The sequence below is a fragment of the Phyllostomus discolor genome, chromosome 7, assembly GCF_004126475.2.
Source record: "Phyllostomus discolor isolate MPI-MPIP mPhyDis1 chromosome 7, mPhyDis1.pri.v3, whole genome shotgun sequence".
Lineage (NCBI taxonomy): Eukaryota > Metazoa > Chordata > Mammalia > Chiroptera > Phyllostomidae > Phyllostomus > Phyllostomus discolor.
In genome coordinates, this window is record NC_040909.2 from 117,795,141 (window position 1) to 117,821,783 (window position 26,643).

The 26,643-nt window shown below is 40.1% G+C and overlaps 1 protein-coding gene across 4 annotated transcripts in view; it reads right to left on the bottom strand.

Annotated features, from left to right (window-relative positions):
- Nucleotides 1-338: 338 nt before the first annotated feature.
- Nucleotides 339-26,643, bottom strand: part of RSPO2 (R-spondin 2) — a 141,470-nt gene continuing 115,165 nt past the window's right edge. For all 4 annotated transcript variants that reach the window (XM_036031354.1, XM_036031355.1, XM_036031353.1 and 1 more), the window contains one exon: nucleotides 339-1,862. In XM_036031354.1, coding sequence (XP_035887247.1) covers nucleotides 1,747-1,862 — 116 coding nt within the window. In that variant the 3' untranslated portion in view covers nucleotides 339-1,746. The remainder of the gene's footprint in view (nucleotides 1,863-26,643) is intronic.

The following is a 26,643-nucleotide window of genomic DNA, read 5'->3' on the forward strand; positions in this document are numbered from 1 at the left end:
AAAGAACATCCCAGAAACAGAACAGGTATTGACTTATCAACGATGAAGCACGATATAAGAGCCCCCTCCCTGTGTAGTAATAGGAATATAGTGTGGATAGACGTGAAAGGAGGTGAACACTTCAGGATTAAATGCAAACCCTAAAGTTGTATACAACATTCATATATGGCTTATCTCATAGCGATAATAGCTTCATAACAATGCATATGACACTTACACTTACTGGTAAGACGCTTTTGACTCAAAAGTTAACCAAAATGCTGAAGAGGTAGTTTTGCCAATGCAAGGTGAGAGAAAGGCTTCACCGAACCTTGCTTTATTTTTTTTTTCCTCAAAAATCTGCAACCATTTCTTTTTGTTCTAATTTTCTCCTGGATCAGCCAGGAAGATAATGATGCTTTTAGAAGTGGCCAATTAAAAACTCTTTAAGAACTGATTCCTCCAAGGGGACAATGATGCCTTTGAACCTGCTGCTCTGAGAGTGGTCCCCCCGGAAGCTTCCACAGGGCCCTCTCGGTCTGGGACATGGCACAGATCCTGGCTTGAAGGAGACCGGTTACTATCTGACCAGCTGTCACAGGAGGCCATTTCTGTGCATAGTCTTGTGATGGCCAGTCCTGTGGTGACCCAAGAATACTGGTAGGTGCCCTGTCACTATAAGTCAGGGACTGCTTTCAATGGCGCATTATGTCTATCGAAGTTTGAAATGGAAGTTTGAAAAATCCTCTAGCTGGCCTGTGAAACTGCACGATGAGTACTACAAGTGACTGCATGTCATTCTCCCTGTGTTTTCAGTTGTGTGTCATGAAGTCATCACATCTTAGACTCAAAGGGAGTTCTGCCTTCTGACTGTCAGGTGCCGCATGCTGCCTTATCTGTGGGAGGAGATATTCAAATTTTTTGACACTGGTCATTTGACCCTATGTACAAACTAGCTTATCCTATCCTTACAATGAGAAATCAGCCCACAAAGAAAAGAAAGGTTAAGTTCCAAGGGGCAACAACACTTGTCAATTCCCAAAACTAGAACAGTCATTTACCAGACAATGGTTAGGGACCACTAAAAACAAAGTGGCATCTATTAATCAGGTATGACTTGTTACACATAAGAGAGCATAAATATACAGTAAATAAGAGGTTTATGCGAAGCCCCAGCAGAATATGTACATGTTAGAGCCACTGTGAAACTGAGGAGGGACTACTGTAGCACACCCCCAGATCAGAAGTTCCACCCCACAACAGTTTGAAGGGAACAGACGCTGAGGACAACATGTGGTCACACTAAGCAGATATCCACATACATTTATCCTTGACAGTGCACAACGTGAGAAATAAAGGGCACAAGTGAGCAAGCACTTTGCCTGCTGAGCATCTTCCTTCCCATAAATATGCACAAAGTCTGTCCTCCAACAGTGGTCTGCAGCCTCACACCTTGTCCTCTCTGTTGGGGGTGCTAGGACCGCAGGGCGCACAGGGAGCCAAGTCACAGGCTGTTCCCTCACTCCTGCTTCCCCTGATGCAGGCCGTGAGCTCCCACCTTAGTCTCCAGCTGCAAATCGAAGCATAAATAACACCGAGACCACTTCGTGGCTCCTCCTTTCACAATGTCACTGAGAACAGATACTGGTCAGAGCGGCACAAGCACCGCGCACCAGTGTCCGGGAGTGGAGAGTAGCTCTGTGCACTTTTGCAAAACAAAAAACAAAAAAACAAAACCCCCAAGATCCACCCGATGTGTCTTTTATTTTATTGGTTAGCCCTGTCTGTAGCTAGGAAGACACTGTGTTGCTCCTGAGCTCTTTCTATCAGCTTCCTCTTCTTCTTTTTGTTCTTCTTCTCCTTCGCCTTTGGTGCTCTCTTCCCTACAACGGGGCAGAGAGAGAGAAAGAAAGACGTGTCAGAAAAGGCTCTTTTTCTGGGAAAGAAAGCATAAAACATTAAGAGTTTTACACAAAGCCCATCTGGAAAACATCACCTATGGAAAAAGCAGCCTCAAAGAGAAAATTGTTCACATTAATTTTGACGGAATAATAATAATTTACTAAATTGGATATGCTGTCTAACACAGAGACTGATCTTCCTGTTACAGGGAACTGGCATATTTAAAAACCTCCCAGCGGCCTGATCAGTCTTGCAAATATCATCCTGCCACAAAAATTCCACTTATCCCCTCCTACTTTTAACAATGCTACCCTTTACTAGACATCTTTACATCTTTCTACTGCTCCACCTGTCAGTGGGTCAAAAGAAAATAAGCATCTATCTACAGTAAATATACCAGAAGTCTCAAACTCCCCTGGCCCTGCCCCAGGGAGAAACAAATGTCTTGCTTTTAACATTATTCCCTCCGTGTTCTCCAGAGGCCAATATCTGAAATGACATATGTGGAATACTTCTTTATTTTCTATAAAAATTCATGAGGCCATCATTCATTATGTGGCTTATGGTTTCTTACAGAAATCCCATAAACAAGCTGTTCTTATTAATTGAGAGCAAGAGAAATGCTTGTTTCTGAAGAACTGGTGGTACGTGGCTTACAACCAGAAAATCACACCATGCTATCTTGCTTGCCCTCTTCGCCTTAGTCACTAAGAAGCTCGGACCACAAGCTTAATAGTTGAGGTTTTCCTCCATTAGGGGATTTTAGTTGCTATTTTGCTTCTTACATCTCAGAGTTATGGATCTTAGTCTTTATAAGGTCTCAGCCTTTCTTTGCAAGTATGTATATATAAGATTATGAGAAAAAGAATAAGAAACATATAGGCATTTGCTTTAAAGTCCGTTGCTGTCTTTGGGGTTTAAACACATAGGGATCGTAGGGTTTTTAGAGCAGAAACTAGCTTTAAAGGTTACCTGCATTTCACAGAACGTAAGTCATCATCGCTATACATCTTCAGTACAGGAAGGTTTTTCCTCAAAAGACTAGAATCCCACTGCCAGCCCTCCTCCCTGCCCTAGTATCGATTTTGGTGTGTAGTTCTGCAAAACTTTCCTCTTCCTGTGAGCCACCTAGTAATCAGTACCATAGTGAGAACATCCCGTTATAACCCATGCTTCCCAACCTTCCCACACCTAACACACTCAAGACCCCACACCTTTCTAGCACAGTGACATAGGCGGCCTGTCTTCAGTCCAGAGAATGGAGCAGGGGGCTCATGTGAGAAATGAGAAACGGACCAGAGGCCAGAGAGGCAGGCTCGTGCCTTGGGAAAGCAGAATCGTACGAGATTGAGAGAGGCCAGGACGGTTCTACAGAAGGGAGGTGTTTCTCACATCTGCTCTTTCCGCTCAGAAAAGGTGTCTTTTATTTGAGGGTGGAAAACAGTGTCACTGGTAAGACTTGAGAACATGGTTGTCACGTAGTTGATATTCAGTAAGTGTTTTCTGAGTAAAGCTTTTATGACAAGAAAAAAGATAAAAAAGAATAATTTATTTTTAATAGGACACTGAAGTAAAATAATCAGAATATGATCATGCCCTCATATTAAATTATGAAGGTCCTTGAAGTTAACTTCTGGTTCTCATTAAATTCTGGCATTAATGTCTTAATGGCATTTTGCCATCTTTAAACATAGCTAATCCTACCCAATGAAAATTTAGTCCAAGCCATCATTAATAAAAAAAAAACTGTAATGTTACAACTATTTAGTAACACTATATCTAATGATGAGACAACCTAATGAGGGTAGAGAGATGAAATATTTAACATAAAATAGCATATGTAAAAAGAAGCTTCTATTATAAAGTTTTATGAAGGTTTTTCTTAGTTCTATATTTTATCTAAACAAATAAAAACCCTTTAAAAATCACTGCTGACTACATTGTAAAGATTCAGTTTATATTTCATTTCTTTAAAGGCTGAAGTTTTCTTTAAAAGCAAATCAAAATTAAATGAGTAGAAAATAATGCCAACATTCCTTGACTTTAAAATGTATTGTGTTAAGATAAAAATATACTGAATGTATGTTATTTAAAGAAAGCTTTTCAAAGTCACCATTTCAATTCTTCATATAAATGATTTAGTTGAAAACCAAATGTGCACTACTTTCACTCACAGCAAATCTAAGCTAACTTACTGGAAACTCATTTTAAGAGAGGGTCAATTTCATGTCATTTACCTAATATGTTATTCTGATGTAATTGTCAACATCAAATGGTCTTTGGGTTTGATAGCTGATATAATGTTGTATGATAGGGAAGTTATTCAATATTTGCATAAAACTGTTCATAGTATAGCCAAAAATTCAGAAATGATTCTGAAAACTTACTTATATAAGATAATTTTCCAAAATGTACAATTATTCTATTGGCAATAAGTCATATGGTATGAGTGCCAGTGAGAGATGTTTTGGGAGACCTAATTACAACCCTAAACTTTTTCCTCAGCAACCTCTTTTGAATGATGCCTCTGTGCTATAAATTCATTGGTCAGTTTTGTTCTTGGTCCCCCTACCCCACCATTTCTCATGTAAGACATATTGCAAATACCAAAGAATTAAGATGGTTAGCCAAGATTTGACCACAGGTAGGCCTAAAATTAACTGAAAATATTTTTTTTGGTCCATAGTAGGTTGTTTGGATTCTAAGCCCAACTCAAAGTAATAAAATAAAAACTGACCCTAACATACGGTATAAAAAGAGTCTTGTATATATTTTTTCCTGATCTCTGCTAAGATTTAACAAAGGAAATTAGTGAGATTAACTCTAACAAAAATATCTATTTCTGTTCTTATTTATAGATATGAAAATAACATTGAACATATAAGCATGCTAATTTATGTTTTCACTTCATCACATCTGTGGCTATGAGATTAGATTCGGAGAATAACATCTACACATAGAGACTGTCTCACATTTTCGGGAGCATTCACCCTGTACAGGAAGCATTTACAGGCAAGTTTGACGCCAAAGAGAAATTCAACTTTCTTGCTTTTTAGTTTATAAGAGAAGACTTGGCAAATATGCTCCCCAAGATCAGCAGAAAAGGTTTGCAGTTTTATTTGGAGATTGTCAGCCTCAAGGTTGACAATATTGATAATCAATAAAATATGCTTTATAGAATGCAGTTGCTTTGACAAATCAGTAGTGAGCGAATCTCTTCAAGATCAAGCAGAATCTGATCCACCTAACAGAACAGATCTTTTCAGCGCTTTTAGTGAACGCAAGAAAGACAACTAGACCAGATACTGCAGCTTTTAAAGAAAGCGATGCGACTTCACTGAGAAAGGGCTCCTCTGGGTGGAGGGACACCTGGTAGGTTGGCATGTCTCAGAACGGAGGTGTCTGGTGCAATATGATACTTGTGACACTCAGTTTCTACATTTACTGAGAGAAGATGCTATAGTCCTCTTTCACTAGAAAGTTATGAGACACCGTGTGAAAAGGCTGTGTTCCTGGCATGAAAGGAAGATGTGTAAAATGCCAGTGGCAAGACAAGATTATCATCAAAACGAACAAAGTTAGAAAGGTATTATCAAAGCCACACACTCGAACCAACGTAATTACATTGACTTGCACACATGTGGAAATGGTCCAACAGGATAACCTATCAACTCTTCTACAGAGAAAGGTGAACGGTGCCTTATGGAAATACTCCTAATGTCCAGCTGTAGATTACTGCTATTAGAATCAGAAACAGGATGGATTATTTTGAACCACGATATCAAGCAGCCTCACAAATTACATGAAGCTGTGAAAATACTGACTCCCCTGCCAGTCAGACATGAGTTTCATTCTTTCACGAGCTCCCACATGCAAGGACTGTCTTCAGCTGTTTTCCTTTTTTCTCTCTCTAGGTGTAGATAAAAGTCTTTTCATCATCGGAACAGTGGGTCTTACACACCCCTCGATCAGTGAGGACAAAGGTTGTGAAGAGTTTCCATAATAATTGCTAAGGGTTTTCAGGGTAACTTTCTAATGGTAAATACAATAAAACAAAACTGAAGAAAAAAATTCAGTAGCTGTGACTAGCAAAAAAAAAAAAAAGACAAAAGCTTCTCTCTCCATATACACACACATGCGGTGGAGGAGGGGGAGAGTCAGTCACAATTATGACCACTGCAATTCACTGTAATTAGCATTGTGATAGCCAGAACCATGATGACAGAGGTAATCACCTGAAACCAGTACCGATTTCTAGAAAATTTTCCTAAGTTGGTGATGCTAACTTGAAACCTAGGCTTCACTGTATTCATGGAATTCACCGTGGAGACTCGGGGATCACCTCAAAGTGGTTCAGTCAACCTTCAGAGCAGCTACTGTAGGGACGAGAGGCTTGTATAACCACCAACGGGTGCATCTCGTCACACCTCAGAGGACACAGTGCAGGCAGAACACAAAAAGTTGCCTCCACATCTCAGGTCACAGGGACTGAGTTGGTGACAATGAGTAGCCACTGGGCTATTACTTCCTCACGTGTGGGCAACGTTAGTTTGCCCAAGAATGAGTAGCAACAGAGATTTATTTATTTAAGAGTGATTGATGATTCTGTGGAAAAAACTCCAGCTGGTTCCTAAAATATTTTAAAAGCTCATATAAAAATAGACAAAAGGCCTAACTGCAATTCAGAAAAGAAATAAAAATAGCTAATGAATAATTGAAACCATCAAACCTCACAATTAAAACTACCAAATAAAACAAGTTGCCACTGCCAAGATTCTTAAGAGTGAAAATATCTCAAGCTAGTGAGGACGTAGAGAGACAGGCACCAGGATGCGGTTGGAGAATATAAAATTGCCATGTACAGCCTTTCCGAAAAGCCATTTGGCAAGTGTAAAAGAGCATTAAAAATGTTCATAACTTTTACTTAGATCTAGGAATCTAGGAAAATAACTAAACTTGGACAGAGATTTATGCATAAAGATATTTACCATAACTCTGAAAAACCTATACATTACCTAGATGTCCTTCTACAATTTTTTCATGCCTTCTTCTATTTATGATTAGTGAAGCAATAAAGTCTATTTTCAACTGTGAAGAAGCATTTTTTTTATTTTAAGGCCACAACCATTAAATTTATTTCCAAGATTAACTGCATGTCCCTAAAACTCATCATAAATAGGTATAAGGAAAAGCCTGAAGTACAATAGTATTCCTACTATGGCAGGAAGCAGATGCTTTACTGGAGTGGCCAGATTCAATTAATGAATCTAAGATATAAAAGCTTAAGAACCACTGACCTAAACACTCAGACATCAAGAAAACGAAAACAGACTCATAGAAACAGAGACCAAAGGGAGGGTTGCCAGACAGGGAGGGAGGATGTGTGAAAAAGGCGAAGGGAATACAGTCAATAATACTGTGATAAGTTGGCAGTGACAGACGATTATTAAAATTAGTGTGGTGACTGATCACACTGTAAGGTATAAAAATGTCAAATCATTATATTACATGCCTGAAACTATGTAACTAATACAATGTTGTATACCAACTACACTTTAGTTTTAAAAAAGAATGGATGTTAGATCATGAGGCTTTTTTTCGTCTAGAGAGGAGTCCAAGGAGGCAGGTATGATGAGCATGACTGGCATCTACCGCAGAATACTCTACATGGTCCAAGGCAAAAATCTTCCTACTGTCCACAACAGCTCAGGGTGACACGTCTCGGTGGTTATTTATTTATGGGAGCTGATAGTCAGAAGGGAGCGTTAGCTAGAACTCTAAGCAAAGGAATCTATTTTTGGCTGCTTATAGTACAAAGTTCCTTAATTGTCATTTTAGTAATACTTATCCGTTTGATGTTTTTGTAACATCCTTTTCACTAAAAACATTTCAAGCAGATGTCTTTGGAAAGAACTAGGAAATCCTTCAATGGTCGTTTGATGACTGTGATCAAATTTTCAGGAAAAAAAAATTTAGATACAAAGCAATATGTTTTAAAGGGCTGAAAAATAGCAAGCTACCTATAAAGTAGACTTTAGTAGACATCTTCAATCTTAAGTCATAACTTGAAAATCTTTTCCAAGTAGTGACTTAGTCATTTCATCTTTAGAGAAGTGCATGTGCTTTAAAAATCTATACACATAACCCAGAGATAACTCCCTAGTACTTGCTCATCCTGCAAGGCTATTGGTGGAATGACAGCCATCCCAAAATAAAAAATAACTGACAATATGCACTTCTCTAAACACACAAATAATGAAAACCACTCAAAATTCAAAAAAATTACAACTATATAGATTTATACTAATTTGTGAAAATTTATTCAATAAGCCAATTGCTGTGTCTTACTGTTCTATCTGCAACAATTTGCCATCTTTATTGTAAAAAGAATAGTATGAAGTTGCTTTCTTTGTCTTTAAGACCACTCAAATTTTTTTATATAACATGTTTTATTAGGCGTGAGGTCTGTTACCTATTTTGTTAAAAGGAAGTCCATTTCGTTTTAACATCTTGTTTCATGTTCAAAACAATGAAGTTGGAAGAAAAGCTAATTCTGAAGATCACCTGAGCCTTTATAAGTTAATTATAGTACCACTAAGATTTTCCGCATGTACTATTTCAAAATTTCCTGATTTTATAGCCCTGAAGGAACTCACTGTTCTTATGCGTATAACAAGACTTCTAACGGGGCATGAGATATTCCCAAGCCCCGCCCAACTCACTGGAAGTGGTAAGGGCTACCGAAAAGTAATTTCACTGAGATTTAGGTTTGTTCCATAGGATGTTGGTCACTTCAGAGATTTGTTTAATGGAAGCTCTTACGTATCTGGTACCTTAAACAGAAACAAATTCAGTTCAAAGACAGAATTCTACGGAGTTTAAAATAGGTGAAAATAAATAAACTAAGAGATTTTGTTTCAAAAATATCCGAAGTTCATTTCATAAATACCTTAGGTTCATTGTAAAGGACAAAGAGTTGCAGATATAACACCCTCCACAAATTCACTTGCATGAGAGAATAAATACATAACTTTGCCACAAGGGGGCAATAATTCACTTTTGCTGTAAGAGTACCCCCAGTTTTTAAAAAATGTACCTGGGAACTTTGGGGCTCTAACTTCTTACATACTTTCTCTTAACCCCAGTGGGAGGCCATATTTTTTCTTTCCAGCCAAAGTTAAGCTCTGGAGTAAACTAAAGAATAGTAGCAAGACCTTAGTTCAGCACAAGGAAAAATACAATTGCACACTGCAGTTCAAGAAAGATATTCGAGAGTAAAGGCGGGGAATAATGACAGGAGGTAAAGAAGATGAATCTGCTATTCAAAGAGTGATTTAGGGAAAAACGCATTATTATCGACCCAGGTTGCCTTCTCTTAAAAGGAAGTTAACATCAACTACCTGCAAAGAACAAGTCCCTTCCTTCGATCTCTTATTATAAGAATAGGTGTAAAATTAAAAATGATGCTCACTATTACCTGGTCCAGAGAATACACATAAATTTCATATCAATTATGAAAGCTGATTGTTAGGAGGTGATTCCTGACCAAGGGTTCTAATCAAATTGGCCTCCCCAGCCCCAGAATCGGTTGGCCATGTTGCGGAGGGTGGTGAGACAAGTACATTTCCTGTCCCTGCACTGGTCCAGCTCTGCCAACTGGTTCAGATATGAGGCCAAGTGCAGCACAGAAAAACTAGAGCCACCCACCCAGGTTCCTACAGCTAATTAGCAGCAGCGCTGGGCTTGGAACTAGGTTTCTACATCTGTCTTCCTTAGATGTGCTTATGGTTTAAAAAGTCACTGGGAAAGGACACAGTGATAGAGTTGTTTTCCAAGAAAGGCAGAAAAACATTAGAAGACATAATATTACCCTGACCAAATTCTAGGAGAAAAGTCACTGGCCTCATCATAACTGTGCAAAAAGCCTTCAGATACTGTTAAGGAGTGCATAAATAACAACTTCTCTGTAACTTAGGCATTCTGTAAACTTACACTGCATTGATGCATTGCTTATTGTTTTTCTTACCTTTTAGCAAGATGCAGCCTATAGAGTTTCCTACGTCAGGTAAGTGAGATGGTGGACATTCCTACCAGGGACCGCGCACTCACTGTAAGTGCTTTATACACGTTCCCATGTAATTGAATATCATGAACAGACTGAAGCGCTCCAACCCTCTGCCAGAGCGCCGTGCAGCTATGCATCCTAAAATCACTCAAGGTAAATAAAATTTGCAGAAAACCATCAGGCTCATTTGGCACTCCTAAATTAAGTCAGAAAAACATCAGGTTTTGCAGGGAAAATGATACAACTGTTTTCATTTGATTAGGAGCGATGGGATAACCAGAGAAGAATTTCAAGTTCCTCCAGAGCTGACTTCATACTACAACAGAAGATACCTTTTAAGGTAATTCCATTAGAATAAGAGGATTCAATACCTTCTCCTTGGACTTCAATCAATAACCATTAACTAAATGAAAAAAAAAGTCCAAGAAATGATATTTAAGGACTATGATTATATGGCAAGCATTTATTTAATTTGGATTCAACACAATTTCTACAGAACTTGAAGACACACTTACAAGTTAAAAGAAAAACAGAAGTGGTTTCTCCAAGACAGTTATGTTAGGGCATGGTGGGAGGATAACATAAAGGACTACAGATCCCATGAAGGGCCACAATGCCCTCCCTCTTCAGTGCCTGCTGAGCACTTGAACCTTCTTCATTAAAAGAAATTACCACCTTCTGTTTTCATTTCTATATTTTTCTGATATATCATGCAGCATATTTGTGAATAATTATAAGTAGCTGCAGTTAAGGCCACTACTATACCATGGAGTCCTAGTAAGAGCCTTTCCAAAAATCAAGCTATAGATACTCGCTCAAACTTATCTCCGGTAATAAGGGGAGTCAGAGCAGAGATACATGGGCTAGATGTAGACACTGGGTGTAGTCAGGAGCCAAAGCCTGTGGTCTTTGTCATCCATGATAAAATGAACTTTCTTGTTCTTCCTGGGGGCCACATGGCTTCTGCCCTCAACTTCGGCTTACCCATGGTCTATGAAGGTGACCCTGGCCATGGAGTAAACTCCATGACCTTTCAGCTCCCTCTTATAATAGCCTCATTCTCTTTTGCCTTAATTGCATATTCCCAAGAGAGGAAATCCATGTGCCTTGTTCCACCTACCAGTTAACCCATAGAGTCTTGGATGGCCTGGCCAGCCCATGGATGGGTCACTCCCAGGTCTGTCCTGGAAGGGTGGGGGAGTCACGTGGTACTGGACCGGGCCGGCATCTAGGACACGTTATTATGAACATGAGCTTGGGGACCTTACAGCCCTAGATTCAAAGCAGACCTCTGCCTCTTAGAAGTGAGTGATCTTGGACCAGTTACTTACTTTTTCTGAGGCTTAGTTTTCTTATTTCTGAACTGACAGTATCAATGGTACCCACCTTAGCACTGCTGTGATGGGTACAGACAAAGTGCATAAAGTTCCAGATGCTATACCTGGCACATGAATGTGAAATACGTTGTAGCACCATCCGAGGTGCCTCACGGGTATTATTTCCAATCCTTACAACTGTCCACAAGGTAAGCATTATTTCCATTTTGCCGATGAGGAAATAAGTTTAGAGAAGTTAAGTAAATAGCTCAAAATCACATAGCTCGGCATTGATTCAAACCAACATCTGGCAGATTCTAAAACCTGTACTTTTTGGATCCCTTGTGCCCAGCAAAACCCCTTTGATCTCATAATCATGTAAATGGCTGCTGAACAAACAATGGTGCTGGGCTGAAGAAAGGCATCAACCTCCCCACCCAGGGCTCCAGGAGAGCAGGGCTCCCTTGGGCCACATTAGCTCCCCAAAGGGCCAGGCTTACAACCTGTATTTTTCACATTAATTATTCACTTGGGGTTGAGGCATTCAAAACCTCAGTTTCCTGAGGTCAAGCAATACATTTAGCATTTTCAACTCAGGGTAAACAGTGTGCTCTGGGCAAAACCCAAGGAAAGTAAACACGGGATGCTTCTTTTTCAGTTGAGACTTGGGAGAAGTTTAGACCTGTGGTTCCAAAAGTCAGTTCATGGGCCAGAAATAGTAGAATCCTCCAGGGAGCTTTTCCAAAACATAGGTCCTTAGCCATACCCACTCCTGAAGGGAACCTTCAGGAGGGAAGACCCAGGTATGTATGTATGTATGTATGTACGTATGTATGTATTTAGCTTCAGAGGTGATTCAGTGCAAAGTTAACATTGGAAGTCTGGAGCAACAAGGTTCTCTGTAAAGGGTGTGGGCAAGAGAGCGAAAGGACTTTAGAACAAGAGAAAAAAGGAAGTGTTGGGTGAGTATGTTTCAGAATGAATTGTAGCCTCCTTCCCAAATGAGCTGAGAAAGTGTGAAAGGAAGCAAACCTCTGGTGCCTGGACTCCCCCAGGTTCTGTTTGTGGTGGCGCCCCAAGGAAGCAGCAGGGGTCAAGTTGCCCTGGTGACCGGAGGAATGTGCACACCTAGGAAAAGGGCCCCTGATCTTTATGCTCAAACTAAGGGGTTGTAGATCGCTCCTTCTATAGCAGATTCATTTTCCTGTGGTTAGATTCCAGAAACTAGCTTTATTCTATACAGGGGTGTCCAACCTGTGGGCCATGGGATGCATGGTGGTCCAGAATGGCCATGAATGTGGCCCAACACAAAATCGTAAAGTTACTTAAAACATGAGATTGTGTGTGTGTGTGTGTGTGTGATTAAGTGTCACAATGTATTTAATGTGAAGGTCAGAACAACTCTTCTTCCAGTGTGGCCCAGAAATGCCATAAGGTTGGACACCCCTGCTACAAAATCTCTCAATTCATTCCATTAACAGGTTCTGTTTTGACAGACAATGTAGTTGGTTTGCAGAAATTCTACACAGTTGGACAAAAAAAGTTGCAGTTGAAAAAATTAAAACTATTATCATCTTGATAGCCTAGTTATCCTAGGCTAACTATATGCCTATGATAACTATAGCCTAGTTATCATAACTAGGATGTAGAGTTGGCACTTCAAAAATTGGAAAGGCAAGAAAAGTACCCCTCAGACCAGATGACAAAAATGCCAGGGGCATTAAGGCAGTACTAGTTATGTCACAGACAGAAGGAGCATATTACAGGTCTTTATTCATCTTTCACAAAGGTGCTATGACTTTCTTCTAAATTATCAAATCATCACCATCGCCAACATGTGACAGCTGTGTGCCAGGCAGTTTTACATATATTAACTAATTTCACACTAAGAATGTCCTTGTGAAATAGATGTCATCTATAGTCCCACTTCCCAGAGGAGGAAACTCAAGATCAGAGAAGTAGGGTAACCTGAGATGAGCTGAGATCTGAACTGAGCAGTCTGGTCCCACAGCTTGTCCTCCTACCCACTGCACTACACTTTCTCCCATCACCTCCGAAGTGCGATCAGTGTGGTCCCCGGAGAGAAAGGAGGTCAGGGTCACACTCTTCCCTCTGACCACGGACTTCCATACACCCCATAAGCAGACTATTCCATTAAATGGCTGGACCATAAACTGGAGGTTCAGATCATCCTGGTTTGTTATTAATACAACACCAAAATAATCAAGGCCATATGTTGTTATTTTTGCAGGGCAAGGAAAATAAACAAGTGTTTGTCAAAGTAAATAGTCTCTATCCACAAGTGAAGATCAGACAAAAGTTCTGCTCCCTATAGAATCCTTTCTCAATGACCCAAAGAACAGCAATGGGTTTCAATTAGAAGGAAAATATCTGACAAGGAACTGTAAATGACAAGTTCAACATACCCAGTGATTCTCAGAGACTTCACATTTCTAAGTTTCAAAAAGCCTAAAACCTTGCTGGGTTATCTTGAATCCTAATATGTTTGCCTGTGATCACCAGATATTAAAAGAGCAGAACATGGCTATTTTTTTTTTTTACAAAAAATGCTAATGTTTCACAAAATGGGTTAATTTTCCTTTAATCTAAATGGCATTTCACTCTCCAGAAAAAGTACATAGACTTTTAAACATATAAACTAAAATCAAAGTGAGCTGCTACACACGTGAGCACACACACACATACACAGTATGTATCTGTACTATTTCCCAAGCATTGCTTATTGCCATGTGTGTATCACTGTGTTCTGATTAGTTTAATGTAGCTGTTAAAGGAAAAGACAAGAAACGAAGAGTTTACAAATAACATGAAAAAATTAAGACATAATGAAAATGGTTTAAAATGAACCACCACAGAAGCAGATATCGAAGAGAAGGGTCTCACTCCAAACTATTATAATTTCAGTGAAGACATCACCTGGAGTTGGGCAAGAAACTGTATAAAGAACATCAGTGAGCTGCAAGTTGAAATGTTATAAAGGACAAGCTTCCCACAATCTTAGCAGGGCAGGCTCTGTGATCTACTGCTGCAATGAGCTCAGTGGTTCAGTGCAATTGAGTCATAAGTTAAAAACGCCGGTGAAGACATATGATTTCACTCACATGGGGGATATCAAACTGAAAGCACCAAGTGAACAACCAAGAAAAACCAGCAAAACCTCAGACACTGACAACAGTATGGTGGTCACCAGAGGGAAGAGGGGCAGGGGGTCATAAGAGGTCAAGTGGATCAGGTATATGGTGGCGGAGGAAGGTTTGACGTTGGGCGGTGGGCACACAATACAATAGACAGAGAATATACCATAAAACGGTACACTCAAAACCTACATAATCTTACGAACCCATGTCACCCCAATAAATTTAATTTTAAAATGACTGTTGACAGTGAAAGGGAAGTCAGTGGCACTGCAGCGGAAGTAGGGCATGGAAAGCACTTGCCTACTTACTGTGCTTGACCACTGCGTCCTCCTTGGCTTTCAACAATCTCAGTGGCATGGCCCAATGAGGGCAACAAAAATGAAAATGTTACCCACTTTAAAGAAAGCAAAACCTTTGAGGAAAGGCTGCAGGGAATGCTCTTCCAAGCAACAAAAAAAGACGTCAGGCACTCACAGGATATGTAAAAAGTTGTGTTTTAAAAATAAAACTGTTTTCTACCTTTCACTATGTTGCTAATTAAAAATAGAAAAAAGTACAGTTACAAAGCTATAAGAGCCACAGTACCTCCTGCATGGATCTACTGGGGGAGTTAAGAGACTGAGTTACTGAGCACAGATGTGATGAAGCTTTCCTGCTTTCCCACTGTCAAAAATCAGGTCACCGTCTTTCTGACAGTAGCTTGAGTAACACTCAGAAGACAAGGACTGAGTTAAGAAACTTATGGAAATCTCTTCTAATCAGTTTGATTATAACGCAGAAAATGTGCAGGTGATAAATGTTAAAGATTAATACTTACAGTTTGATACTATTTTACAATAGAAGTGATATATTTTTAATCTGCCTTAAGTTAATGTGTGTTCCAAGTCTTCCTATAAAAAAATTGAAAATTCCACCAAAATAATGCCCAGGGATCACCTCTAATACAAACTAAGTCTTTCTTTGAAGGGACAAGTGTGGTTATATTTGAATGACCATCCACTCAATCTTGAATTCTGGGTCACTGACAGTGTCAGTAGCAACGAAGCAGGCCACCCTAAAAGTGACTGCACAATTTCTCTGAAGTTGTGTGTGTGTGTGTGTGAGTGTGTGTGTGTGTGTTCATAAGTGCATATGTGTCTGAAACACACAGTCCTCCACAGACCACCTACCTCTGGGCACACTGGCTGAGAAGACAGTTTACTTCCACATAAGCAGTATGAGTTCATCTTATAGAATGAAATTATTTTTTTTAGGATTATACCCAACAAATTACAAGTTTCTTTAAAAATAAGACCAAAAATTCTGGGAAATTAAAAATTGTAAATTCACAAGAGTTGCAAAATCCCTATGGTAAAAGTTTATGGCTTGGAGTCATTACTAATCAGTGCTGGTTTTCTGGCTCTGACGAGCAACATTTTGTACTGAATGAAGTATCTTTAACAGCCCAGTTTTTACACCATAATATTCAGGAAAATAATTCCTATTAACTAAGGGGAGAGCATGAATTAATATCTCACTCCCAGTTATTGTATTTTTAAATAAAATATGGAAACAACCAAAAATCTCGTTGAGGGGGAGTTGTGTGGTGAGTCGGAAGGAAAGGGAAGGAGAGAGAGAGAAATGATGAATTATTATGGCTGCCACTCAACTCAAATGCAAATTGGCCTGTATCTGCTCATTTGGAAATCAATCACGGAGGTCACCCGAATGACAGGTAAACATTTTATTCATGACAGGGTATGGCTTTCAAAGCCTCACTCCAACACTAACTGTTAGATCGTATTAGCTGCTATAAGTATCTCTTTGTCATAGACCCCACCCTATGGGTTTGTGTCACAGAAACACTAGACGAAATCATAAAATTCCAAAAACATGATCCTCTAGGGAAGTCTGCCAGTGGAGATGTTACAAAAGCAAAACAGCAACATTTGGATCAAAAGCCACTTTGTCATAAACACTAAAGTTAAGGTAAGAAGACAGAATGACAACTACAGTTAATAACACTGCGTTCAATACTAGAAATCCAGCTGAGAGAGCAAATTTCAGGTGTTCTCACACACACACACACACACACACATGTAGCTATGTGAGAAGATTTGTTAATTAGCTTGACTATAGTCATCATTTCACTATGGATATCAAATCAGCATGTTAGGCACCTTAGATACATACAACTTGTATTTAAAAACAATACCATTCCGTTGGGTCAGTCAGACACCATCAATGACAGTAAGGACAGAAGCTCAGCAGTGCTGAGAGAGCAGGAAGCAGACTGGGGGTGAAGAGGAGAGAGGGAGGCTCCAGGAGAGACCGCTGTTCCCAGAGAGATGACAGGGGTGAGCAGGGGGCTGTTTGGGCTGGGGAAATCTGTGGTTGTTAAAGGTTGAGGAGGAGACCCAAACGGAAGGTGGGAGATGACTTGTACTGTGGCTACACCATGTCTGGCCACGTTCAGTTTACCAAGTAGATGAAAAACAAAACAGACAACAAAAAACCAGAAAGAGATTATCTTAAGGAAAAAATAAAAGTGGGCAAAGGGAGGTTTATAGTTGTTCATATGGAAAATACAATAGTTAATAAATAATAACAAGAATAAACCCTGTGTTTCATGTACTCACAACTGTAAACCTACTTTTGCTCCACTCTGTGCATTAGCTACTTGCCCGGTAATATTAAGTTTGAGAAATATAAACTCTTTCATTCCTGTTTGGCTCATTCTGTCGCTGAAGCACATGAACATTCGGAAGCCATAGACATGTTCAATAACCTTCCTTGATTGCTTATGCCTTCTTCATACTACCTCTCCTGGATCTCTTGATGAGGAAAGCCAAAATATGAATGCTCTTTCCAGCAGGAAAAATTAAATAAGTGTATTCTCTGTGCCAAACTTTGATAATAAAAGATAAAGTTAAAATAAAAAGTATTTGAGTATAAATTCTTTTCCAACTCCATTCTACATAACTTCACAAACTGGATGTTACAAACTGAGTGCACTGACTGACTGAAAGAGGCTGTCTTTCCCTCTGAGTAATGAGTGTTGCCTGGTGCCAGTACAATTTTCTTTTAGAGGAAGAGATGAGATCAGTCCCGTTAAAGGCTACCTGAATGCATACTGGTACGCTACTCCATGGGAACTCTATACACTGTCAACTGTTCTACATCTGTACATGTATATACTCAAAATTAAGTACAATAAGTTAAAATATTAGGTAGATGACAAAATAATGAAGTATTTCCATGTATGTCTGGTTTAAGTGGAAAGTGGTACAACCTTTCTGAGAGGTTTTTTTTTCCCCTATACTTTCTTCTAGGGATTTTATAGTTTCTAATCATACATTTCAGTCCTTAGTCCATTTTGAGTTCCTTTTTGGATAGAAACCCAAATCTGTTCTTTTGCATGTAGATATTATGTTTTCCTAATACCACGTATTGAAGAGACTATCCTTTTTTTATCCAGTATTCTTGCCTCCCTTGTCAAATGTTAGCGAACCACACAGGTGTGGGTTTATTTCTGGGATGTCAATTCTGTTTAATTGGTCTATGGATCTGCTTTTATACTAGTACCATAGTATTTTGACTACTGTAGCTTTATAATATACTTCAAAATCAGAGAGTATCATGCCTCCAGCTTTGTTCTTTCTCGAGATTGCTTTGACTATTTGAGGTCTTTTGTGGTTCCACAGAATTTTAGGATTATTTTTATCTATTTCAGGAAAAAATGCAGTTGGAATCTTGCTAGAGGTTGCGCTGACTCTGTAGATGGCTTTGGGAAGAGTGGACATTTTAGCACCATTAACTTTCCAATCCCTGAAAACGAGATATCTATTTCGTTGTGTCTTCTTCAGTTTCTTTCCTCAGTATCTTATAGTTTTTGTGTATAAATCATTCACTTCCTTGGTTATAGTTTTTCCTAGGTATTACGTTGTTTTGGTGCTACTATAAGTGGGACTGTTTTATTTCTTTTTCCGATAAGCCTGTGATGTGCGCACACTGGGCTGCAGGGAGCCGGCTGCAGGAGTCTGGGCGGTGGGCCAGTTGCAAACACACTTGCAGTGTGGGTGGGACCTGTGGCACACAGCCAGGGATGGAGCCAACTCCAGGTGCACTGGCAGCCTCAGGGGCACTAGATGTCAGTGTGCACTCTGCTGGCTGCTGGTTTTCCGGTCACTGGTGCACGGCAGTGAGGGCCAGTGTCAGGAGTCAGGCCGGGGCATGCGGACATACAGCTGGAGGGTTTGGCTGCAGGTGAGCGCAGTGGTGTAGGCCAGGGGCAGGTAGCCAGGCCAGATCTAGGGCCACGAACAGCTTTAGGCATCCTGGATGTTGGTATGCCCTCCTGTGGCTGCATGGTGTCTCCACGGGCCACACTTGGCAGCGGAGGCCAGTGACAGTGGTCCGCCTGGAGACACACAGGTGTGCAGCTGGAGGAGCCAGCCCAGAAGCATACACAGCAGCAAGGGGCAACTGGGGATGGGAGGTCTAGAGTGACAGCTTGAATGCTCACACAGACCTGGAGGCCTGGACTGGCTGCCAGTGTGGGTCTGGGCCTCTGCAGGGAAAGGTGGGGTGGGCTGGAATGCGGAGGGACTCAGGCCGCTGGCATCAGCAAACCTGAATAGTTGTGGGACAAAACTGGTGAAATCTGCAGGGGGTCTGTGGTGGCTGTGCTGGCCCTTGGTCTTCAGTGACCAAAGCTGCTGGGGTCATCTGAAGAGAAGGTCACCAGCAACTTAGGTGGCTCCCACTATGTGGCTGATACCGGTAGATCCTGCTTTTTTTCCTTGTTGCTAGTCATCTTTCTGTTTCAGCTGCGCTGGTCACTGGGTTGGGTGACCAAAGTCACCCTTCATTCATTGCCCCAAAGGCTGGGGCTTTCCCTGAGGAAGGAAGCCTTCCCAGCTGAAGGGTTCGCTCTGGGCCCAGTGCAGTGCCTTGAAGAACGGGATGACGCAGGCACAATGAAACTGTCCTTCCTTCCCTTTTGCACGGTTATACTCCAGGTTTTTGTTCCCTCGGTTGCTGAAGTTCCTTAAGTGGACTCCAGAGCTCTCCCAGAGCTATTTTTGTTTGTAGATAGCTGTCCAATCATGGCTCTTTGTGCAGAGAGGGAGGCTGAGGTCTCCTACTCCGCTATTTTGGTGATGTGACCAATGATGATCGGTTTCATAAACTGAATGGTAGGTACAGGCATGATTATTTTATCATTGTTTTTTAAACTACACATTTAAATTATATGTGCTTTTATGGTAGGTATGATTTTTCTTTAAAAAGTTAATGTAAACTCATTGTAAAATACTTTAAAATAAAGAGAAAGACCATCCCTGGAAATAACCATTGTTAATCAGAGATAGATAGATAGATAGATAGATAGATAATCTTTGAAACAAAAATGTTACCATATCATAATGCTAATCAACTATTTGGTTTCTTCTTTAAGACATTTTGCAAAGTGTTTTTCAAGAAATGACTACACTGGCATTACACTTTGAAATTAGTGTCCACTTAAGTATCTTTGTCTCCTTCCACTACAGGAACCTTCATCATCTGAACCTAATTCGTTCCTGGAAACATGTTGGGTAGCAAATTTTTGGACAGTGGTGGCCTATCTTCCATCTTCGAAATGGAAACAATAATCTATTTCCAACTTATGAAAATACCCCAACTAATTCCCCAGAATATCACTGAAATCCTTGAAAATGTTTATGTACCAATCCAACCAAGGATTTCTGACTAAAAAACAACAAAAACATTTAAATAGCCTAAATAACTATTTAATAAAACCTAACAAGCTCTTTGGTCAGTGTGTTTGTGTTAAGCAAGCAGTGATATGATGGAGGATGAGAAACCTACACCTGTAGATAAAGGGGGCAGGGAGAGCCGCTGCAGTGGTCTGACACCAGGGCAGCTGCCGCCATCCCCACCCTTCCCCATTTGCATGGGTCAGGTTTTCACCTTGTTCCTCTGCTCCCTGTGAATCTGGGCTGGCCTTTCCAGCTTGCAGGGCAGAGATGACACTCTGGGACTTCTTTCATCTGGGTCTGCCACACAGTGAGAAACCCAAGCTCACCACAAGGAGAGACTATGTGGACAGGAAGATGCTCCACCAGCACCAAGCATTACAGCCAGTGCCAGCCCAGGAACCAAACACGGGAGGAAGCAGCCTTCCGAAGGATGCATCCTTCAGCTGTTCACTGACACAAAAGAATGAGTGCCCCCGAGAGAGAGCTTCCCAGCTGCAGCCTGTCAACTCTCACGTCCCTGTGAAACGATAATAAAATTCCTGATTTTGAACTGCTACATTTTGGAATGTGTGTCACGAACAACAGATAACCAGGATATACACTATCATATTGGGAGGACTGCTGAGATTGAATGCACTGCACGCACATCCTATTTAAATGTTTCTGCTGGCACGTGCACACAAACTCCAGTTTCTACTGGGGTTGCATCCATAAATTTGACGTAAAATTCTTTGCAAGTTGTTACAGCAGATAGTGACAATTCAGGCAGTGATCACTTGGCTGTGTTATGAGATTACGTGGTTATACTCTTCATCTCCCAAAACTTAGGTGCTATTCCACTATGTTTTTTGTTTTTGTTTTTGTTTTTGTTTTGTTTTTGGACATCAAAACAAAAAGTCTGAAGACAGCTTGATTTTGATTTTTGTCCTTTGGATATGAAGTACCTACCTGATGGGTGTACCTACCAAAGGACAATTCTCTCTGTCCTTTTTGTTCAAATGTTTTTGCCAGCCTGTGACTACAGGTAGATCTCTCTTTCACATATTGAGTTGTTTGGCTCTATAAACCCAGACCACCTTTCAACTCAAGTGCTTTTATTGTTACTATCACCTTTTCCATTAGTTTCCAAATCAGTTTCATTTTCCCTTATCTTCTAAAATCCTATTAGCTTCCTAGGTTTCTTTTTCTCAGTAGCATTATTCTGTTTTCCAAATGATCAAGTCTGTACTTGACACTCTCCAAAGAAAGCTTTAACTCATTACTCTGCGTTTAGGTTGCCTTCAGTTCTGTCTCTCACCTAACCTCTCTCACCGACTTGCATGACAGAGATGATCATACTGTCACTCTATCTCAGCCTATTTATTATTGCTTTCTAACCTATTTTTTTTAAAATAAAATGTCTTCTGGTATCCTATTGAGGATAAAACTTATTCCTAAATTTTTGGTGTTCTTATAATGCAATAATATCAGGAGTCAATCTGAACTTTGCTAAGTTGACTTAAATGATTTCCCTCTTATTCAACAATAATTATTCCATAAAGCCACTGTTTTCCTTAAACAAAGGAAGTCTGCTCAGATCTAGGAGATGAACTGTGAAGACTGCCTTTGGACCTCCTCTCTGCCCATCCAGGTACTGATTAAATTCCCTTTCCATCCCAACACATGAATAGGACCTGATTTGCTCATTTCCCCAGTGTAATCCAATGATTAGGTAACTCTGCTACGACAATGCTGAACTAAAAATGGAGCCTTCTCTTAGCTACCATCGGGATTTCTAACTCACTGAAGGGAAATATATTAAATTATACTCTTTAAGAGTCACTCTCATCAAGGTTCTTTCCATCATCCCCCTGACCTCCTGACTTACAGCACTTAAAGGAACCACATTTTCTAGGACACAATGTACCACCTATATTTTTTACATATTTGTTTTCTGGGAGTTAGTGAATTATTTGTAAGAACAGCAATACAAATACATGTCAACAGATGTAAGAAAGAGAAATCTGGCTTCACAGACAGTTTTTGCTTCTCATTAGGAGCACAAGTCCTGTGTGGCTCAGTGGACTGAGCACTGGCCTGCAAACCAAGAGGTCACCTGTTCAATTCCCAGGAGCACAAGTCCTGAAGCCAGACATTCTGGATTCAGATCCTGGCTCCATTACTTAACTTGCTCAAACCACAGAGTGAATTCTGATCATCTCTGTGCCTCTGTTTCCTCGTCTGAAAATTGGAAATAATGACAGTGCCTACCCTTTATAGTATCTTAATACAAAATCTAGAATATTATAAGTATTCATTATTCGTTATAATGATCACTCTGTTGTTATAAAGCAGAGACGTGTGACTGAAGGACATCCATCCAATTTTATAATTGATGGAGAACTTGAACCCAGGGCTCCAATTGGTTGGGACTGGAGAAAGGCATTTCTGGCTTTGAGGCAGAGAGTTATTAGGAGCATAATGTTAATGATTCTCCACTTATATTTTTCAATTCAGTGCTTTTGATTTTTGGTTGTTGGAACTTCCTTCTGGATTCTGATGACAGGATGACTGTTGGTTTTAGTTTACAAGGTTATCCACTGCATCCTTATGTCAGAGAGGAGTCTGGGGAGGTGGTGGCAGGGGAAATCCATCCAGATACTATTTGAAACTAATGATCATTAATCCTAAGTAGGTTAAAATGCTTTTGTATCAGAATGAAAATGTGCAACTAACAGTTTACATAACTAAGAACAGTTCCCAAGGCCAATTCTGTTTTGTTTACACCAATGGTAAATGGCAAATTCTAAAAATCTCCTGACTAAGCAGAATTATTCAATGTGGCCCAGAATTATTAAATGTGGACCAAAAAAAAAAATCACAGTGCAGGACATGACTCTGAGGGCTCATCTACTCCATCCCTTTGCCTCAAAATAGGTCTGCATCCTCTTAGCCTGGAAAAAGTATTTCACAGACCCGAGAAAATAAGTGTTCTTAATAATCTTAAGGATGAAGGAGCTCTTGATTATTTGAACTCCAAACTCTCCTCTGTGGTTACTTAAGTACAGTTTCTCAGAGAGAGAAAAAGAGTCGGCCACCAGTTTCCAAATAATCTTTACGTTCTTTAAACTTTATTATATCATCTTTTACTGCCCTTTAAAAATATATAGTTTACAGATGTACGGCTTATCTAACAAAGTTTGCATAAATAAATTAGCTTTATATAAACACATACTGCCTTTTCTTCTTTTGAAATGTCATATTTATTTTAAACAAGTAACTAAAAATTTAGTCTTGCCAAATCATGTAAAGACTTCTCCAACACTGCTTCTAGCCTAACCTTTCGACTCCCTTTACTGAAGGTACTTACATTATATACAAGGAACGGAACTGGGAGAAATGCCATTCCAAAGTTTTATGTATGGAACATTTAAAAGCGGTGAGTTGCTGATGTGAATACTTTCCAATAATCATCTTAGTTCAGGAAAGCAATAGAGCGCCGAGGGTAAGAACATGCTCTTTGGAGACGGGGAGCCTGGGTACAAATCCCAGCTCTGCCACTGGCTTATCCAAAGCCTCATAGCTGGCATCTTCTCTGACTCTGTTTCTCATCTGTAAAATGTTCCTCCCAGATAATGCTGGTACTGTGATTCAACAAGAAAATGAAGTAAACTTTTAGAGTTCTTGGTACCTGGTAAGCACTGAATATATGTCGGTGGTGGTGAAAATGGTGACAGCGGTGGTAATGGTGGTGGCAGGGATAATAATGATGACGACAAGAGAGACTATCAGTGAGACCAAGGGAGCAAGAAGAGACCTTCTTAGCCTTCTGTAAACCTACCGCATGGACCGCAGAGCCAAACCACAGGGAGGGTTTGAGTGCATGCCCTGACACCGCTGTTAAGCCACGTGGTGGCTGCACATCCCTAGCCCAGTCACCCACGACTGTTAGTTTCCCACTTGTATTAGAACTTGCCCTTCCCACCTCTGGTGGATGGTAACTGCTGGTTTGGAAGGGGTTTACTTCACAGCCTCTGACTTGAATAGCTTTGCAAAAGTAATTTTTCCTTGTTTTCAAAGGATAAGTAACATTACAGAGGTACTCATGTCCAAAGGAGTGAGGATCACACAACAAAAGGAAAACGCCCATAGGAAAACAAATGTGTTGGGGGGATAAATTCACTTCAGGATGGATGTTTACCAAAAAGAAATTACATCCACAGTTCTCTCAGTTGGGGACCAATGTCAGGCTACATGCCCCCTGTTTAGCCGCTGAAACCCAGCCAGATCCTGTGGCTTGGCTCCCGCACAAGCTTGAAATACACGAACTTGCAGAACAGCACCCAAGTAAGCAAGCAATTGCAAACAGCTCTCGGCTAAGAATAGAGAGAGGAGACAGAGTTTTCAATAACTACAAGCTTGAGGAGATTATGCAGATAAATGGATTCATCACTACTAAAGTAGAAAACATACTGTTAGGTTTTCAAAATCTCTGATGGACACTTTAAATTAATCTCAATCTCTCTCTTTCTCTCTCTCCTCCTCCCTCTTCTCCCCCCTTCCCCCCTCATTTTACAACTATGTAGAATAGGTTGTAGGAAAGTTAGAACAGACATAAATTTTATGGGTTTTTTTAAGCTTCTTTTCTTCTCATATTTTTCTATCTACTCAAATAGATTTCCTACTATAAAAAGAAATGCAAAGCAATTCTGTCTGTACTATTAACTCTGACTTTTTAAGGAGCTATAAGGCAAAAAATATCTGCTGGAGAGGAAAAATGTTGCTAGTAGGGATTACAAGGCCCCAGCTCAACTGTAGTATTCGTGAAAAGAATCTATACAGTTGTCTATTCTTCTGCCTGTGCTAAGCTTTCTGGGCAATTCTGATGATCTCCTTGGTTTGGGAACCACTTCTCCCCATCAGGACCATCAAGATTGCTTTATCTTTAGCCTTGACGTGGACTGACATTATCAACATCATTATTAGTCACAATTTGATATGTGCCCAAGTACTATGACAGGCATTTCACAAGTAGTGACACCTTTAGTATCCATTACAACTGTTGAGGTAGGTATTTATTATCACTTTTCCAATGAGGATTGATGAAGTTAAGTGACTGCAAAGGTCTCAAGGCTACTAAGGAGCCAAGAGATGGACTCCAAAGCCTTTACTCTCAAACAATGTGTTGTACTGCCTGGTTATGGAAGAGCTTCAAGAATTAAAAGTCAAGTAGGAGTGGAGTATAGGAAGCTGGGTGTGAAAGGAGAAAGAAGATAAAAGAAGGTTTAAATTTTGTAGGCTCTGTCACCAGATCTCTGCCACCCTAACTGAGGTCCTTTCCCCCTGCCCCCCAGTTCTGCAGCATCACGGATCCTCCAACTGAGAAGTCACTGCTGATGAACGGTGTAAGTCCCCTCATCCAGAGTAAACGCCCCACATCACAGCATCTCACTGCCAGGGTTTCTCAGGGTGTGCAGATGCATTCTCAACTACAAAGTTCACTAACAAACACCAGCGCACTAAAATTATACACGCTTGGTTTTGTAATGATTTCAAAGTATGTTGCTTTGTCTCTAAATAAGTCATCTAACCCACCATGGGCACTCAATAAAGCCTTATTAAATACACAGCTCTGATCTCACACTCGGAGGACACTGGATTTTGTCAGGAGGATGGACACACACGCCACCCCCGAGATCAATAGCAGAGCCGGGCATTGACGCTGGCCCTACTAGCAAACACTCGGCTTGAGCAGCACGTGTCATTTTTTACCCCATAATTGTATGTGATGGTTCAAATCCTCACTGAACTCATTGACATGCTGAACTACCAAGCAGGATTTTATAATCCAATTTGTTTCTCATCATGTAGGCAGCTGCTTTAACCAAACTGTGCTAATTTGTTTCAGGACATACATAAAATCCAGCATTCCTCTTCCCAGGCCGGGAACAGAATAGCACTTTGCCAGTGAATAAAAAAAAAGTCTAGATGGCTCCCATAAAAACCTGTGACATGAAATTAAGCTAATTACAAGACACAAATTTAAGGTTTAAACTACTTAATAATTCTTATTAATCTTGCACTAAAAACCGAAACCAACAATGGACAAGAGTTACTTTGTGCAACTAACTCTCTTCAAATTAATGCTATTTCCTTTTTAGTAAAAAGAAATGTTAATATAAAGTGGGTCTTTATTCTTCACATATCCTCCAAATCATAGCTTTGCAGTACTTATGGCTCCAAGATAGCCAAAGTCCAGTAATGCCCTTGGTAATTTGAGACCTACAGTACACTTTTGACACAAGCCTCCTTTATTTTCCCCTTAAATGCTGTCAAAACACATGAATGTTATCACTCCACATTACTTTATGTTCGAATGCTTGGCTCTTACCGAATCATTTGTTTGTATCATTTCACAGAAACAAATATTGTACTAAATATAGAAAAGTAAAATAGAATAAAATTTGCAGAATTTTACCATGAAACAAGCAGTTGGCTGAAAA